The 16,508-nt window shown below is 37.8% G+C and overlaps 1 protein-coding gene across 2 annotated transcripts in view; it reads left to right on the forward strand.

Annotated features, from left to right (window-relative positions):
- PRRX1 (paired related homeobox 1) overlaps nucleotides 1–8,189 on the forward strand; it is an 82,851-nt gene extending 74,662 nt beyond the window's left edge. The window contains exon 4 of one of the 2 annotated variants that reach the window (XM_007525202.3): nucleotides 4,913–8,189. In XM_007525202.3, coding sequence (XP_007525264.1) covers nucleotides 4,913–5,051 — 139 coding nt within the window. In that variant the 3' untranslated portion in view covers nucleotides 5,052–8,189. The remainder of the gene's footprint in view (nucleotides 1–4,912) is intronic. The other variant, XM_060197870.1, reaches the window with a different exon arrangement.
- Nucleotides 8,190–16,508: the final 8,319 nt, after the last annotated feature.

A 16,508-nucleotide genomic window follows, 5' to 3' on the forward strand; every position in this document is an offset into this window, starting at 1 on the left:
TGTTGGTAAGCAGGCTATTGGTATTATCACTTGCTTAGTCTACTGGAGTAAATTAGTTTCTTTTTTTTTTTAAGACTCCATATCTATTTAACAAGAAAAAGAGAACTAGAACATCATGCTGGCATGTATAATGTCAGAGACTGAAATCAAGATTTCATGACTGCAAGTCCAACAGTTTGCCACTGAGCTTTCCCTAGTTATCAGATCACTTAGTTTCAGTCTCACTTGTTCATTCCAACTAGTTTAATTCTGTACAAGAAAGAGTGGTCTTGTCAAGCTTTGAATAGCTGTATAAGATGTACCAATACCAGATCACCATCCTCATTCATTTCTGTTTATGAGAAAGTGCCTCAGTGTTCTTTCTTTTCCTAACATAGAGCTTTAGATGATGTAGAAAGCAGGTGGACTTGAAATCTCTTTTAGATTGGCAGTCACCCAAGACTGCCCTGTAGATATAGCAACATTTAGAAGTGGGTTCTCTCCACCTGACGTGCCATGCCATTTTTAAAGTATGACTAAGCTACTGTCTTCACTCACTAATTTTGTCTTTTATGATCCGCAATAAGTCCTGCCTATCACTGGTGTGTGAAAGAACCTCTCACTGCTTGCCTATGTGGCACTTTTAGTTCATGTTGAAAAATTAGACCCATGCCCAATTACTGGAGGGAAACCAGACTAGTAATTCTCCAATATGTACAAAAATGTCACTACAGTTTCTACTTGTAGCATTATATAGTCTGGGTAGTTATTAAGAGGCTGTGAATGAAATCTGCTTCTGTTCTTTTATCATACTTCTGTTTTTTTAATCTTTATTGTTTCTGAAAACTTGGCTGTTGTAATAAATGAGATACATTTTCAAAGTTCATAACATTTGTAAACACTTACTAAAATGGAAACATCACTTAGTAAGCTCAGAGGGAATTACAGAATTCACTATTTATTATTAATCTCAGACTCTACTAATGTGACATATATATGGCATTATCCCAGTCTCAACGTGTGTTAATGAAATAATGATACTGTTCTCATGTCTGGACACTTGGACTACCATTTAAGAGAAAATATCCAAGATAAAGTCTAGGGTTCTGTGCAAAATGTAACTCTAGTTTGCATTAATTTGGTTTTGATATGCCGTGAGTCAATTGTCAAGTGGCTTATGTTAAAAAACAGTATTTCTAAGAAATGTATTGCCATGCATTCTTCAAATTAGAATGTCAGATAATAGAGGTAGTAAACTATGGAGTAACTGACAGCAAAAAATGATTACATAGTAGGTAGACTAGAAGACACTACCATAGTAAACATTTCTAGAAAACAGGGACAACATCCTCTGTGAACTGAGATACTCTTGAGATTCTAGTTCCCTTTGCTCTGAAAATATATATATATATATCCCACTTTTGAACATCAAAAAAGTAAATAGGACTTTGTCCAAAAATTTAAAGGATGAAATCCAGCTCCCTCAAAAAATTAGGTGAAGTTCTTAAAAGTACAATATGCCCTGAAAATCTATGTTTTCCACCAGGAAATTTTTTTCATGTTCTCTCATGAGATTTTACATTTTTTTGTTTTCAGAAGTCATTCAGTTTTATTCTCAGCACTTAACAGATCGCATAGAGAATGTACAATTCCAACTCCTCTCACAAACATTTAAAATATTTCTGTGTACCATCTTTAGAGCTTAATTCTTTTGCAGAAACCTGGTTGAAGAAAACTGATTTGGTTGATTTTATAATATATATTATGTCGCTTCCCAAATCCAACAGTCTCTTTTCTTACCTATTTAGATATTTGATTTCTTTGATTTCCTAGATTTCAGTATATTCTATAAATTTCTTTTAAAAATTTTATTTATAAAAAGGAAACACTGACAAAATCATAGGATAAGAGGGGTACAACTTCACACAGTTCCCACCACCAGAACTCCTTATCCCATCCCCTACCCTGATAGCTTTCCTATTCTTTAAAACTCTAGGAGTATGGACCCAGGGTCCTTATAGGGTACAGAAGGTGGAAGGTCTGGCTTCTGTAGTTGCTTCCCCGCTGAACATGGGCATTGGCAGGTTGATCCATACTCCCAGCCTGTCTCCCTAGTGGGGCGAGGCTCTGCGGAAGCAGGGCTCCAGGACACATCAGTGGGGTTGTCTGTCCAGGGAAGTCCTGTTGGCATCATGTTAGCATCTGGAATGCTGATAAAAGCATTAACATATAAAGCCATGCAAATTGTTGACTAATCATGAACCTAAAGGTTGGAATAGTTCAGGTGATCAGTTGGGGGGGGGTCTCCGTTTTGTAGATAGTAGGCCTATTTTAGTTATATTCCAAGGGCCCATGACTATACTAGTTTTTATTCTATACATTTCTTGAGTATAGGATTTATGGATTTGCATATGTTTCTGGTAGGATCTCGAGTGTATATAATTCATATAAGAACTAAGTGATTATACATATGGGTTTCTTTAAAAATGAAATTTCTAGGCGTATTGTAAAAAATACTTGTTTTATTTCAATGGGAAGAGGGGCTGTTCTGATCATTTATCTCGCTTCTGATTGAGACCCAATAGGAGACTCTTCTGTCCCTAGAAAGTGGTAGATGTTTCATAGTTTTTATAAGTCTAATCTACACTGAATTTGTTAATATTTTTAGCTGTTAATATGCATTTTTGATGGGCCAAAGAATATCCAATCATCAGTCCCTGTTTTTGTCATTCATCTTCCTCTTGACTTTTGCTCATTCTATGAAGCAAAATTAATGAGGAAAACTAGTTCCTATGAAAAAAAAGAATATTTATAAAATATTTGGGGGTTAGCCAATGGTTCACCTGGCTAAGAGTACACTTTACAGTGCATAAGGACTTGGGTTCAAGCCCTAGTCCCCACCTTCTGGAGGGAAACTTCACAAGTGGTAAAGCTGGGCTGCAGGTGTCTCTCTGTCTCCCTATCTCTCCCACCCTTCTCAATTTATTTCTGTCTTTACCCAATAAAATAATTTAATTTAATTAAAAAATAAAATATGTGCACAAATATTTACTTACAGCAGGATAACAGAGACCAGTGACACTAAACAGGAGTCAATGTAATCACACTGTACCCAGATATTTCTCAGTTATTTATATAGTCATTAAACATTATTCAACAGGTATTTAGTTATACTGCCTGCATTGCCTGAGGTGAAGAAGGCAAAGACAGAGGTAATGTCTGACATATGGAATTTATAGTAGTGGAAATCAGTTAAGGATGCCATCTATAGTAGAACCTAACTTAGGAAAGAGAATTAAGAGCATCTACCCAGAAGTGATAAGAAGACAGAAGGCAGAGAGTGAAGTAGAAGACACTGAACTAAAAAATAAAAAAAAATAAAAAAAAAAAAAAGACACTGAATTCTTTCTGAAACCCTTATGAGTCTTTTTCTCTCCATAATACAGACAGACATGCTCACACACTCCTACCCATTTTAAAATAATTTAAAATTAAGACTGTGGGTTTCTGGAAAAGTCTGGGACTGAGTCTCCTTCCTTCCTTCATTGCTTCCTTCCTTCCTTCCTCCCCCTGCAGGTGAAAGAGTGAGGGCTTGAACCCAGGTCCTTGCACATGGTAATGTGTGTGCTTAACTGGGTGTGCCTCTGCCCAGCCCCTAAATCTATTTCTTTAGTCTATTTTTAATTTTCCTAGGTTAATTACTAATATCTGATCTGAACTAGTTTATTGGGAGTCTTGGTCACGTGTATTGATTATGCAGTGTCCCAACTGAGTACATATTTGCATAGAAGCTTTAGTTATTTCTTTGATCTTGTCATTCAAGCCTCAGAGCCATAGACTCCTGTGTGACTGACAAAATTCCTTCAGAATGCAGGCATCAGAAAAGCTCATGCCATTCTAATTATGGGTCTATCTCAGCCCAACCTCAGTTGAAATGGGCCTTCCTAATCTTAGAAACATTTTAATTGAAATTAGTTCCTGTATTACTGTTAAGTATAAAGTAATGGATAATTTGCAGACAAGTCTAAAAAACCATGTTATTATTTTTTTTCTTTCCTTAAAAGAAATTCATGGAGGCAATTAGTAGAAGACCACTAGCTCCAAGTTTCTGCCTAGGGTACTCCTAGAACTCCATTATAACCTCTGACAATGAAAAATAACTTCAGGTTTTTCTCAGCAGTAGGGAAGTGAGAAACAGCTGCTTTTAAGGCCAGGAGTCCTGAAACTGGAGACATTGATAGTTTACCTAGGAAATTTAAACATTTCCAAAGCAATTTGCTCCAAAAGGCAGTGTGAACTGCTCAGGTGCTTGTGAGAAATTATACATTCAAGGCCAATGGGGGATGGAATTTCTTGATTTGAGAAAATCAAGAATGGCAGAGAGCAGTTATAGCAGACAATTTTACTGTTCCTCCAAGTGCACTGTGTAGTAGGGCCATTATTGATTATCTGAAATGTGTTGGAGTTAGCATCAGCTACCCAGAATGAGGAAAATGCCTTTTGGTTTATTTTCACAAGTCTGCTTTTCTCCCTCATTGCTCCCCCAGGCTGGTGATGTAGACAGGAAGAGAGATTCACTTCTGTCTTACTTGGTCAGCAGATTGAAACACCTGTCAGTCAACATAAGCTACTTTCTTCTCTCCTCCCAGAAATAAACTGTTAGTCATTATATCCAACACAGCAAATACCTCTTCCCACACCCTGTTCCATCATCTACTGCCTTCCCCTGCCTATCATAATAACACTGCCACCCTTTCCTGAGTGCTTTAGACTAAAGGAAACTAGGGGCTGTAAGGGACCTTAAAGGTCATCTAGTCCACTCTTCCTAGCCTCATTTACTTCTGTCCTAAATGCTATCTACACCTGGGGCCCATACATGAGCTTTGTGAAACTAATGCCTGTTATCTCCCTGCTCTCTCCTTTGTCCCTACAGCGCCATGGTTACTTATTCTGCCACATGTGCCAACACTAGCCCTGCACAGGGCATCAACATGGCCAACAGCATTGCCAACCTGAGACTGAAGGCCAAGGAATATAGTTTACAGAGGAACCAGGTGCCAACAGTCAACTGAGGAAAAAAATAATTAAACAGGCCTAAGAAGATATCCAAAACCATAAGACACCTATCCTGCTCTGTTATTTCTTCATCTTCTGGAAAAAAATAAAAATTAAAAGCAAACAAACAAAACAGAACTAAAAATATTGGGACCATGGCAGAGAAAAGCAGGAGAGGAAGCCACATGAAAATTAGTTATTAAATGTTCCTTCTCCCTCTGGGATATAACTACCACTTGTTTCTATATGTGTTGAGTTTGTCATTTCCTCCTATTCAATGCTTTGCTTGATATACTCCAAGCTTTTTCAGTTAGATCCAACACACCCTCCCCTGTGATTGTATGGGTTAAAAAAAAAAAAAAAACTACAACTGCCAAAGAAACCATATATATAGATAGATAGATAGATATCAGTATTCATAATAACTCTCTGTAATCTCCTCATTGACCTGTTTGAGCTCCATCCATCCATCCTGGTTCTCTGTAGAGAAACTCTAGGGACATTCAAAAAGCCAAAGTCTCTCTAAACAGTCTATGGCAGATATATTCTCTTTCTTTGTGTCTTCATCTCTGTTAGCCATGGCTAAAATTTTTCCATCAGCTGCTAGAACCAAAAAATGTGTGCAACATTTGGTCACCATTGTGTGATTGGTGACATCTGGCTCTTTCTAAGCCCTCAGTTCTTAGATTTAAAAGCTGAGAACACAAGGTGCTGAATTCATTTTAGATCTAAGCTCTAAGCTCTAGATGATAGCGCCAACATTTCCACCACCTTCACCCCCATCCATCCACCCAACCATCTTCAGTTAAAGATGTGTGTTGTTTTTGAATGATTGACTTCAATGGACTATTTGATAGAGGAAGGTTTTTTGTTTGTTTGTTTTGTGTTTTCATTTGAGAGATGGAAAGTTTGAGTTGTGAGAAGCATGACATATATGTCTCTTCGGTGCCTCAATGGTAGTCAGGACGCACACTTATATATGCTGTATATATTTATATAGATTTTATATAGATATATAAACTATTCTTGCAAACTTGAGTTTGCTGCTTCTTGAACACAAAGAGAAAGTCTCGTACCAACAACACCATCGTTATCACTCTAGGGATGAGAATTTTTATTAGGGATTTTATATTCTTTCTTTCTCTCCACAAATTCTCACTGAGGCTCCAGGGCAACCAGTTGAAAGCATATCTACTTGAGAGCAGATCTCATTGTTCACATTAAGACTAGACATATATTAGGAATTAGTTGAAGTTTTAAAAATGGCCTTGAGTTTGTAGTCTGGGCCTGTTTAAATGCTGACATATCCTTCTCTGTCTCTTATGGGAATTACACTCAGAAGAGAGAAAGTTTATTGTATCTGCCCTTTCCCTATGCCACAGGAATCTGAAAGACACATGTTTACATGGAATACTTAAAGGCTTGTCAAAATTTCCCAAATTCAAAAGGCAGCGGTGGGGTCTTTGTATTTTCTATTATTTTTGAAGTATAGTGTCTAGGGCTTGAAGCTAGGAATTGACCTTATTTTTATTTCCAGCAGTGCATCCATAACTTGTCAGGTGGCTTTGACCAAACCACATGACTATGCCATGCCTCAGTTTACCTTTTTGTAAAATGGGTTTAGCAATACTTACCTACCTCACAGGGGTGTTGTGAGGCTCTAGTCATTTGCTTTTTTGTCCTTATTTATATTCTGTGTGCTCAGCACTTTGCAGCCCTGGAAGGGAAGAGATGATAAAAATATACAATGGTAATAGAAGAATGCAGTAACTGTGCTTTCTAGAAAAGTAATTCTACCTTGCATAAATATTTAAAACCTTTTATTTGAAAATGAGCAAAAGATTTATATTTATAGATAGCCTGAAAGACACATTATTTGGCCAAAGATTAAGTTAAGATATACAAAACATCCTGACCAGTTTAATTCTAATAACTTTAGTTGTCAAGTTATTAAGAAGTTTTAAGTTGATACTGGCCAAATATTTACAATTCTAAGTGACATGCAAGGAATTTGGGACTTAAGATGCACTTTTGGTGCACAGTTATCTTTTCCCTGGACATTATTGACTGAGCTGATGGGTTCTTTTTGTTTGTTTGTTTGTTTGTTTTTTCTTTCTGTCACTAATATAAAAAATGTATTTCAAATGTTGATTCTGCATTTCTTTCAATAATAAGAAGCAAGTTCCTCTCATACTTTATGCTTTTACCATCTGATTCTCTCTTCTTTTAAACTATTAAAACATTTCTTAATGACTAGTTCATATAAGCCAGTTGAACATACACGGTACTTACTTTCTAAAGTCCCTTGACTAATTATTTTGTCCCCCTAGCTACTGTGTTACTAAATGTCAAAAGGATGGGGTACATTCACAGATTAATTTTTTTTTAAATTGTGACATTGGAGGATGGAGTTTGGAATGAACAGCTAAACAAAGATTGGGGTTATAGTGCAGGGAACAGAAATCATTCATAAAAAGATTTTGCTTAAGAATGACAGAATCTCAGATAAGGGAGTAGAGATAAAAGGGCATCTGAACCAAAGTAATTTGAAGCTTTCATCCTGACATCCATTCCATTGGTGAACAGAAAACCTGAACCCATAACCCAAATACCCTAAGACACTGGGCAGTTTTACTTACCACCTGTGCAGGTGTTGACTAGGAATAGGATATCAGTGTTTTACTGTTTATTGCTGGTGAATCAATGCCACAAACATTTATTAACTAAGCACTTGATCAAGTATAAACATGATAGAGCACTCTGGTTTTGGTCCATTAATATTAGTTTTAAGAAAATAGAAGGTTGATATATGCTTTGGAAGGATGTCCTTCTGGTTCCTAAGCCAGGTGTCAGCAGAAGTCCTCAGAGTCACCAAGTTCAAAGCACACTCCTCACCATCACTACCCCCAGGTATAGATGAACTACACACAAATTATAAGATGCTGACTGTATGGTACTTGACAGGTTAAATCAAACCTGAAGAGGTGACTGAATAAAAAAAGGAAATGGCATTTGGGGTATAAAGTTCTCATAAGAAATGTAATATGTAAATTATATCTTGCTTTATGATGTAAAATATACATTGTTTGCGCTAGAATAGAAATGATTTCTTTTCAATAAAAAGAAAGGACACTACAATGTTGTGTCTGTGGACACATCTGAGTCTGTGGATTCTTTTCTCTTTTAACTTCAAAAATAAGATCTGCTGGAATCTCAGATTACATTCAGAAAAAATCAAGGTAAGAGAGATTTATAAATATTTATTAAACACTAAAAACATCATTTTTATTACTCAATAAAGTAACAGTAAAATTTGTTAAGTACCTGCTGTATATAACATTGAGTGTGTGTAACTGGGAGAATACAAAAACCAAATTGTGAAACATAGGTTATTTTCATACAAAAAAGATGTGATTTAGAAGGCTAGAACAAATTTATGCAATAGTCGGAGACAATGAATGAGTGTTAAACAAAAAACATGAGTCCAAAAGAGAAGACACTGTAAACTGGAGAGGGAGAGAATCTACAGGACTTATGTTTTATCAATAGAATCTGGGCAGAAAAAAAAGTGAGAGACTTGCTTTTAAAGTAGTGGAGAAGAAGGGATAAAGATAGCACTACAAGAACGAGTAATTTGTGTTTGTGAACCATGCCAAGGTGCATATGGAATAAAGAACTTATTTTGAACAAGAGTGAAGGAAAACGCTAGAAATTGAAGTTGAACTTTCATGTAGGCTGAGTGTCAAGCAAAGAATCTTGAAATTTTCCTCAGGCCATGGAGATTCATGGAAGGTTATTAGCAGAAATAAAATGCCATGCAAACATAATACTTTAAGCAGAATTACCATAGTAAAAGAATTAAGAGAAACCAGAGAAGAACAGAATTGGAAGAAAAAGAACAGATGAAGAGGAATAAAACAAACAATGAATAGAAATCATCTTGCAAGAATCAATAGGACTTCACAACAAGAAAGAAAATGAAATAAAAAGTAACTTGGACACTATATGACAGAGAAAACAAAGTTCAGCTCTTTTGAATATATGCCAGGTCCATTTATTATTGAAGCTCATTTCAACCTAAGTTAATGCCTCTCCTTCCCCTTCCTTCCTCTCTTTCATTTCTTTTCTCCCTTCTCTCCATCTTTCCTTCCTCTTTCCTTTCCTCCTTTATTCTCTGCCTCCCTTCCTTCATTTCTTCCATATCAATTGCATTTCAGAATCCTTGTAAGTTATAGATATACAGCTCTCAATGATTACACATTCTTATTCTTCTACAATAGAAATTTGAATATTGCATAGTTACGTGCAATATTCAAATTTATATCCTTTGACTATACACAGTAAAATAATTTAATGTTACAGTAAATTAATATGCTAAATAACACTTCAATAAATTAATGCTTGCCAATCTGAAATTCCAGGGAAACATTTCAAAATATTATCTCAAAATATCAGTCCAATTATAAAAAAGCAGCATCCCTAAAAGGAAGTCAACCAGTTTATCTCCAAGTTGAAGTCATATGAAAATGCCTTCTTAGAGTCATGTTTTTATTTGCTTAGTGTCACTCAGTTGGGTAAAATAAGGTGAATGACCTTGGACAGCTAGAGAAACTCTGTGCTCAAGAATGGACAAGTATGTTCCCTGTAGCATAGGAAGTAACAAGGTATCAGGCACAAAATGTCCATCTATGGAGAATAAATAAACTGTTATATAATCATACACTGGTATAATATACAGAAATTTTAAAAAAATGAGTGATTCATGCCTATGAATATCCACTTAGACATTTCTCAAAAATGTAAATTTGAAGAGAAAAAAAGTCACCAAAAGATATGAAACACTACTTATAAAAATTCTTAAATGCATACTAAAATCACAAACTTTCTTTTTTTTATTTTTATTTTTTATTTTTTTTATTTAAGAAAGGATTAATTAACAAAACCATAGGGTAGGAGGGGTACAACTCCACACAATTCCCACCACCCAATCTCCATAACCCACCCCCTCCCCTGATAGCTTTCCCATTCTCTATCTCTCTGGGAGCATGGACCCAGGGTCATTGAGGGTTGCAGAAGGTAGAAGGTCTGGCTTCTGTAATTGCTTCCCCGCTGAACGTGGGCGTTGACTGGTCTGTCCATACTCCCAGTCTGCCTCTCTCTTTCCCTAGTAGGGTGTGTCTCTGGGGAAGCTGAGCTCCAGCACACATTGGTGGGGTCTTCAATCCAGGGAAGCCTGGCCAGCATCCTGGTGGCATCTGGAACCTGGTGATTGAAAAGAGAGTTAACATACGAAGCCAAACAAATTGTTGAGCAGTCATGGACCCAAAGCTTGGAATAGTGGAGAGGAAGTATTAGGGAGGTACTCACTGCAAACTCAAACTCTAGTGTACTTCTGCTTTCAGGTATATATTTTGCAGTAGTTTATGGATACATATGAACATAAGCTCTCTCTCACAGAAACTGGTGTATATCTAGGATATGGGACTTTGTTAGAAAGTGAACCACCTGAGATGAAATTAGAGTGTACTATAAAAGGAAAGGTCTCACCCGAGTAATTAAGCTGAAGGGTTGTCATTCCACTCGTGAAGTCTCTGGACACAGTCTGAGGTGAAGCATGTTGAGGTGGCAATCGTTGCGTTAATCACAAACTTTCTAGCAGAGAATAGGTGATCTAGTGTCTGTAATGCATCAGAATGAAAGACCATTTCAGCATAAGAATTACAGAAAAATTAATATTTGAGGCAGGAGATAATGGGTAGAGTATAAGGAATTCAAATATATATGAAATGTTTTTCTTAATACAAAAAAGCAAATTTGACAAATATCAACCCTTGATAAAAGCTGGTGGTAAGTCCCACACATTTATGATATTGTCCTCTGTACTTTTCTTATGTTTCAAAATGTGTTAAATGTTTTTTCAAAAATAAGGTACAAATTGAGAAGTGGGAAGTCACTGGAAGCTTCCAGAAACCAGTGACCTTAGTTATCAGACTTGATCAATCTCTAACAGATAAACCAGTGAATTCTTAGTGACTGTGACATGAGAGCACAAAGGCACCTAAATTCAGCATTACACACTGATTGTCCACGGTGCACAATGAAAGGAACAATAAAGTCTGAACTGGGCCCTAGGGAGAGCTGAAGGGACAGAGCACACAAAACTTTAATGATTCTACATCAGAGAAAAGGCAGTGGTAGTAGTTAACCAGCTATGGAGAGATCTGCCAAAAGGTGCAGTCAGAGATCAAAAGTGGAGAAAGGTGTCTCAACCCACCCTACTAGGGAAAGAGAGAGGCAGACCGAGAGTATGGATTGAGCAGTCAATGTCCATGTTCAGCGGGGAAGCAATTATAGAAGCCAGACCTTCCACCTTCTGCAACCCACAATGGCCCTGGGTCCATACTCCCACAGGGATAGAGAATGGGAAAGCTATCAGGGACGGGATGGGATATGGAGAATGAGTGGTGGGAATTGTGTGGAGCTGTACCCCTCCTACCCTACGGTTTTGTTAATGTCTCCTTTCTTAAATAAATAAAATAAAAAAGAATAAAGAAAATACTAAAAAAAAAAAAGGTGTCTCAAACTGGAATAGGTAAGAATAAGTCCTGCAAGGCTAGGATATTTGATTAGACTCTCACTGGGTGACAGGGAATAAACAGAAGAGAGGCCTATCCATGGAGAAGCGAGAGTGAAGAAAATAGCAAAGTTTAACATAGTCAAATAAGCTTCCCCACTTTGGTTTCCAACTGAAGCAGTGATTTATTTATTTATTTATATTTTTTTTATTTAAGAAAGTATTAATTAACAAAACCATAGGGTAGGAGGGGTACAATTCCACACAATTCCCACCACCCATTCTCCATATCCCACCCCCTCCCCTGATAGCTTTCCCATTCTCTATCCCTCTGGGAGCATGGACCCAGGGTCATTGAGGGTTGCAGAAGGTAGAAGGTCTGGCTTCTGTAATTGCTTCCCCGCTGAACATGGGTGTTGACTGGTAGGTCCATACTCCCAGTCTGCCTCTCTCTTTCCCTAGAAGGGTGTGTCTCTGGGGAAGCTGAGCTCCAGGACACATTGGTGGTGTCTCCAGTCCAGGGAAGCCTGGCCAGCATCCTGGTGGCATCTGGAACCTGGTGATTGAAAAGGGAGTTAACATACGAAGCCAAACAAATTGTTGAGCAATCATGGACCCAAAGCTTGGAATAGTGGAGAGGAAGTGTTAGGGGGATACTCACTGCAAACTCTAGTGTACTTTTGCTTTCAGATATATATTTTGCAGTAGTTTACGGATACATGTGAACATATGCTCTCTCTCACAGAAACTGGTGTATATCTAGGTTTTGGAACTTTGTTAGAAAGTGAACCACCTGAGATGGAATTAGAGTATACTATGAAAGGAAAGGTCTCACCCGAGTAATGAAGCTGAAGGGTTGTCATTGCACACGTGAAGTCTCTGGACACAGTCTGAAGTGAAGCATGTTGAGGTGGCAATCGTTGTGTTGGTTAGGTTGTGATCGGCAGATGCAATATTATTTGATATGGATTGGGAGAGGCATGTGGGAAAGTGGACCCTATCCAATGGTTCCAGGACTGGGGGAAGTAGAGGCTCTATAGTGGAGATGTGAGGTTCCTGCTGTCTTAGGGTTCAAAAAGACAATCGATAGTTAATGTTATCATCACATTATTTGGTAATTGGGTTAACTTTGAAAAGTCCTTTTGTTAGGATTTGCTGTACAGTACCCAGTATCTTGTATATAGCTGTGCTATTGGATGCTTCTGATCTACTTGGTCTAGGCTTTTGAGAGAGTCTGCATGTCAATTACACTGCATATACTGAGAAAAGATTCAGTTTGTGTTTTGAAAAACTTGGAGACATACAATTTATTTTCCCCCTCTCGTATTAACTAGTGATGTATATGACTACATTTTACTAGGAGTGTACATAAACACCATTCCCACCACCAAAAGACTGTGACCCATCCCTCCCACCCACTCCCACCCCCCACTGTCCCAGGAAGCTGCATGTCTACCCCTCACCACAGGGTTATTACTTTGGTGCCCTACTTACAATTTGGTCAGGTCCTGCTTTTAGTTTCCCTTTCAGATCTTCTTCCTCAACTTCTGTTGATGAGTGGGACCATCCCATACTCATCTTTATCTTTCTGACTTAGCTCACTTAACATAATACCTTCTAGCTCCGTCCAAGATGGGTCAGAGAAGGTGGGTTCATTGTTCTTGATAGCTGCATAGTATTCCATTGTGTGTATATACCACAGCTTTCTCAGCCACTCATCTGTTGTTGGGCACCTGGGTTTGAAGCAGTGATTTAAAAAACTTAAATCATTAAGTGAGAAACGAGAATAAGTCAAAACTTGAGATTAAAAATTTTTATCAACTAGAAAAAAAATAGGCATGTACATCTCCTAACTTCAGCAAGGGAGGTGCCAAGTTGAGGAAGGTGTGTTTGTACCATCCTTGACTGCTCTTGACAAGCAAGGAGGAAAGATAGTGCTATATGTAAGAAGACTAAAAGAAAAATATTACATCTACCTTAACGCACCCAACCAAACCTCTAGGCTTAGAAGAATCAATGTTTCTGAAAGATTTTCACTCAACAATATTTCCCTCTGTTTACTACCTGGCTTAAAGTTCTGCCTGAACACTTGGTGTTTAAGGGGTCTCCCACTGTGATTAACTATGACAACTCCTGAGTAAGCTTGATGGAAAAAGACCCAGTTCTGAAGTCTGGGATTGGAGCAGCAGAGACCTGTGTGTATAGGGCATGAGGGGTTGCTTTGCCTAATAGCTCAGGCTGACAGGAACTTCATGAAGGGGCAGACGAGGGATTTTAGGAGGTAACAATAAATTGGAATTGCATAGACCTCATATGTGGTGGGACAATCCCAGGATGTCCTTTTTTTTTTTTTTAATTTTTTTTGTCAGATGATCCTCCAGCATGGATTATGGGAAGGTTAAATGGGATGGCAAACGTCAACTATTAACTACTCTTTCAATCATCTTGTAGATTTCCTTCCCCTTCACTTGTCTACTCTATGAACAATCACTCTATGGACAAGTCAAATTGAGGGGAGAGAACTTAGAATGTAGCTCAGGAAGCTCTGTTTCATGTGGCATCACAGGCAAGAAATCAGACAGAAGGTACAAGAGGCAGCAAAAGAGGGAAGGAAAATGTGGAGCAGTATAAAGGAAAAATATAAGATGTGTAGACTCCTCAGCTCCTGTCAAAAGTATATGCAAGTGTTTTTCTTGTTGCCTAGCTACTCTAAAAACTGAGGATTTTTTTTTTTTTGGCTTGGATACAAAAATGACACTCAGGATTTAGAAGTCTCTGTCACCACCTCAGTGGAAATTCTAAAGAACAGTGACTGAGAAGTTCAATGCATTACTGGAAATTCCAAAGAATTTCTTTTTTTTTCCCTCCCTAGTAACATAAATAGCCCTGCCCCAAAGCAGTAAATAGAGAGTTTATTTCTGAGTGAAGATAAAGCCCCAAGAGTGTTTTGCTTCAAATGTCCTCTCTGTGATGTTTTTTTTACGGGTAAATGCATCTTTTCAGGGTCCAGTGGTCAAGCTGATGTCACCCCCAGACCATACTCCCAATGGCTCCTTATCCCCGGTTTCCCCCCATTCTGACTTCAGAGATTTTTCCTGAAATTAAATGTTTTTGAGTCAGTGAGGGAGAAAAGCAGCCCCATGCAGGCCTTTTTATGATTGTGCTATTGTCCTCCCTGTCTCAGGAACTCACCTACGGGCACTCCCTTATGTCCACTTCTAGTCACAGGTTTCTAGCCACACCCTGTTCTCCATCAAGGGAAATAGTGCCTGCTTTCCTGTAACTGCACCACAAATCACTACATGATGATCAGATGGAATTAAAAATATCCTGCAAACACTGTTGACAAATGGCTCATTAAACACAGGGCAAGAATTTGAAGTGAAAAGCATGAGAAAACAAATCATATCAGTATGAGGAAAAAGAAAATGGGTCTACCCAAATGAATGACAGATAATCTAGGCTTCAAGGGCAGGAGACACACTAATAGGTACAGAAGGGACTGTTAATGTAAAAGTAAAAACAAATCCAACATGCAGTTGCAACAGTTTTTTTTCTTCATTTTTTTAATGTAGTTAATAGTGGGTTACAAGATTGTAAGATTGCAGGGTATAGTTCTACATCATACCCACCACCTAGATTCTGTGTCCCTACTCTCCCATCTCCCAGAGAAAACCACCATAGTTTTCACAAGCCTTATAAACAGTTTGCTTGCCCCCTCTTCTCTCTCTCTCTCTCTCTCCCTCCCTCCCATGTTTGCAACCATTTGGTAGTTGTCTTTCATCTCTTTATTTTGCTAAGCATATAACCTCCAGTTCCATCCATTTTGTCTCAAAGGACATAATATCATCACTTTTTATTACAGAGTAGTATTCCATGGAGTATATATCCCATTAGTTATAACAGTCTTAAGTAACACATACAACATTCACACAAAACAAAGTTGCAGTAATAGAAGCTTTCTGAATGGCCCATGTGACAGAGAATTTGAACTGAGGGGAGTGAAATCTAAGAACAGAAGTTGATCCTGAGCTGCAGAACAACAAATATGCTTTATGTATGTATCACTTGACTAAATTAATGTATCATCTACATAAAAATAAAATTCCCACTACCACTTCAGAGAATATTATGTAATTAAAGGCCTAAAAAAAGAGTAGGATCAGAAAACAAACAATGACAATCACTATTATGATCTTAGCATTTATGTTTTATTTTATTTCTATTTTTTAATTACCTTTATGTATTTATTTCATAGAAAAAGCCAGAGATTGAGAGGGAGAGAGACAGAGAGACAGATGCAACCCTGCTCCACCACTCAAAGCTTTCCCTCTGCAGGGGGTGACCAGAGGCTCGAACCCAGGTCCTTGCACATTGTAACATGTTCGCTCAACCAGAGGTGCCATTTTATTTATACTGTCCTTGGTGAATAGTATCTCTACATGTGCACTGAACTTTAAACACAATCTATTATAGAAAGACTAAATCTGATTTTCCAGTGTGAGATCATATGCTTATATTTCTCACAAATATGAATCACCTTGTCAAATAAATTCTCCTTTACATCATAGGACAATTAGAATGATAATCAAGTCTCCTTTTGAAAATTAACATTCATGGGAGCTGGATGGTTGGCATCCTGGTTCAGTGCACATATAATTATGTATAAGGGGGTTCAAGCCTCTGATCCCCACTTGTGAGGGAAGCTTAGCAAGAAGTGCAGCAGGTCTTTAGGTGTCTCTTTTTCTCTCTACTTATCTATCTCCTTACCCTCTCAATTTTCTCTGCCCTCTTAAATAAAAGAAAAAGAAAAAATAAAAGGATAAAATGTTCACCAGGAACAGTGGTTACAATTCATGGTGCAGGCCCTGAGTCCCAGTCATAACCCTAGTGGCAGTTA

Source organism: Erinaceus europaeus, chromosome 9 (genome assembly GCF_950295315.1).
Source record: "Erinaceus europaeus chromosome 9, mEriEur2.1, whole genome shotgun sequence".
In the NCBI taxonomy this organism is placed as follows: Eukaryota; Metazoa; Chordata; class Mammalia; order Eulipotyphla; family Erinaceidae; genus Erinaceus; species Erinaceus europaeus.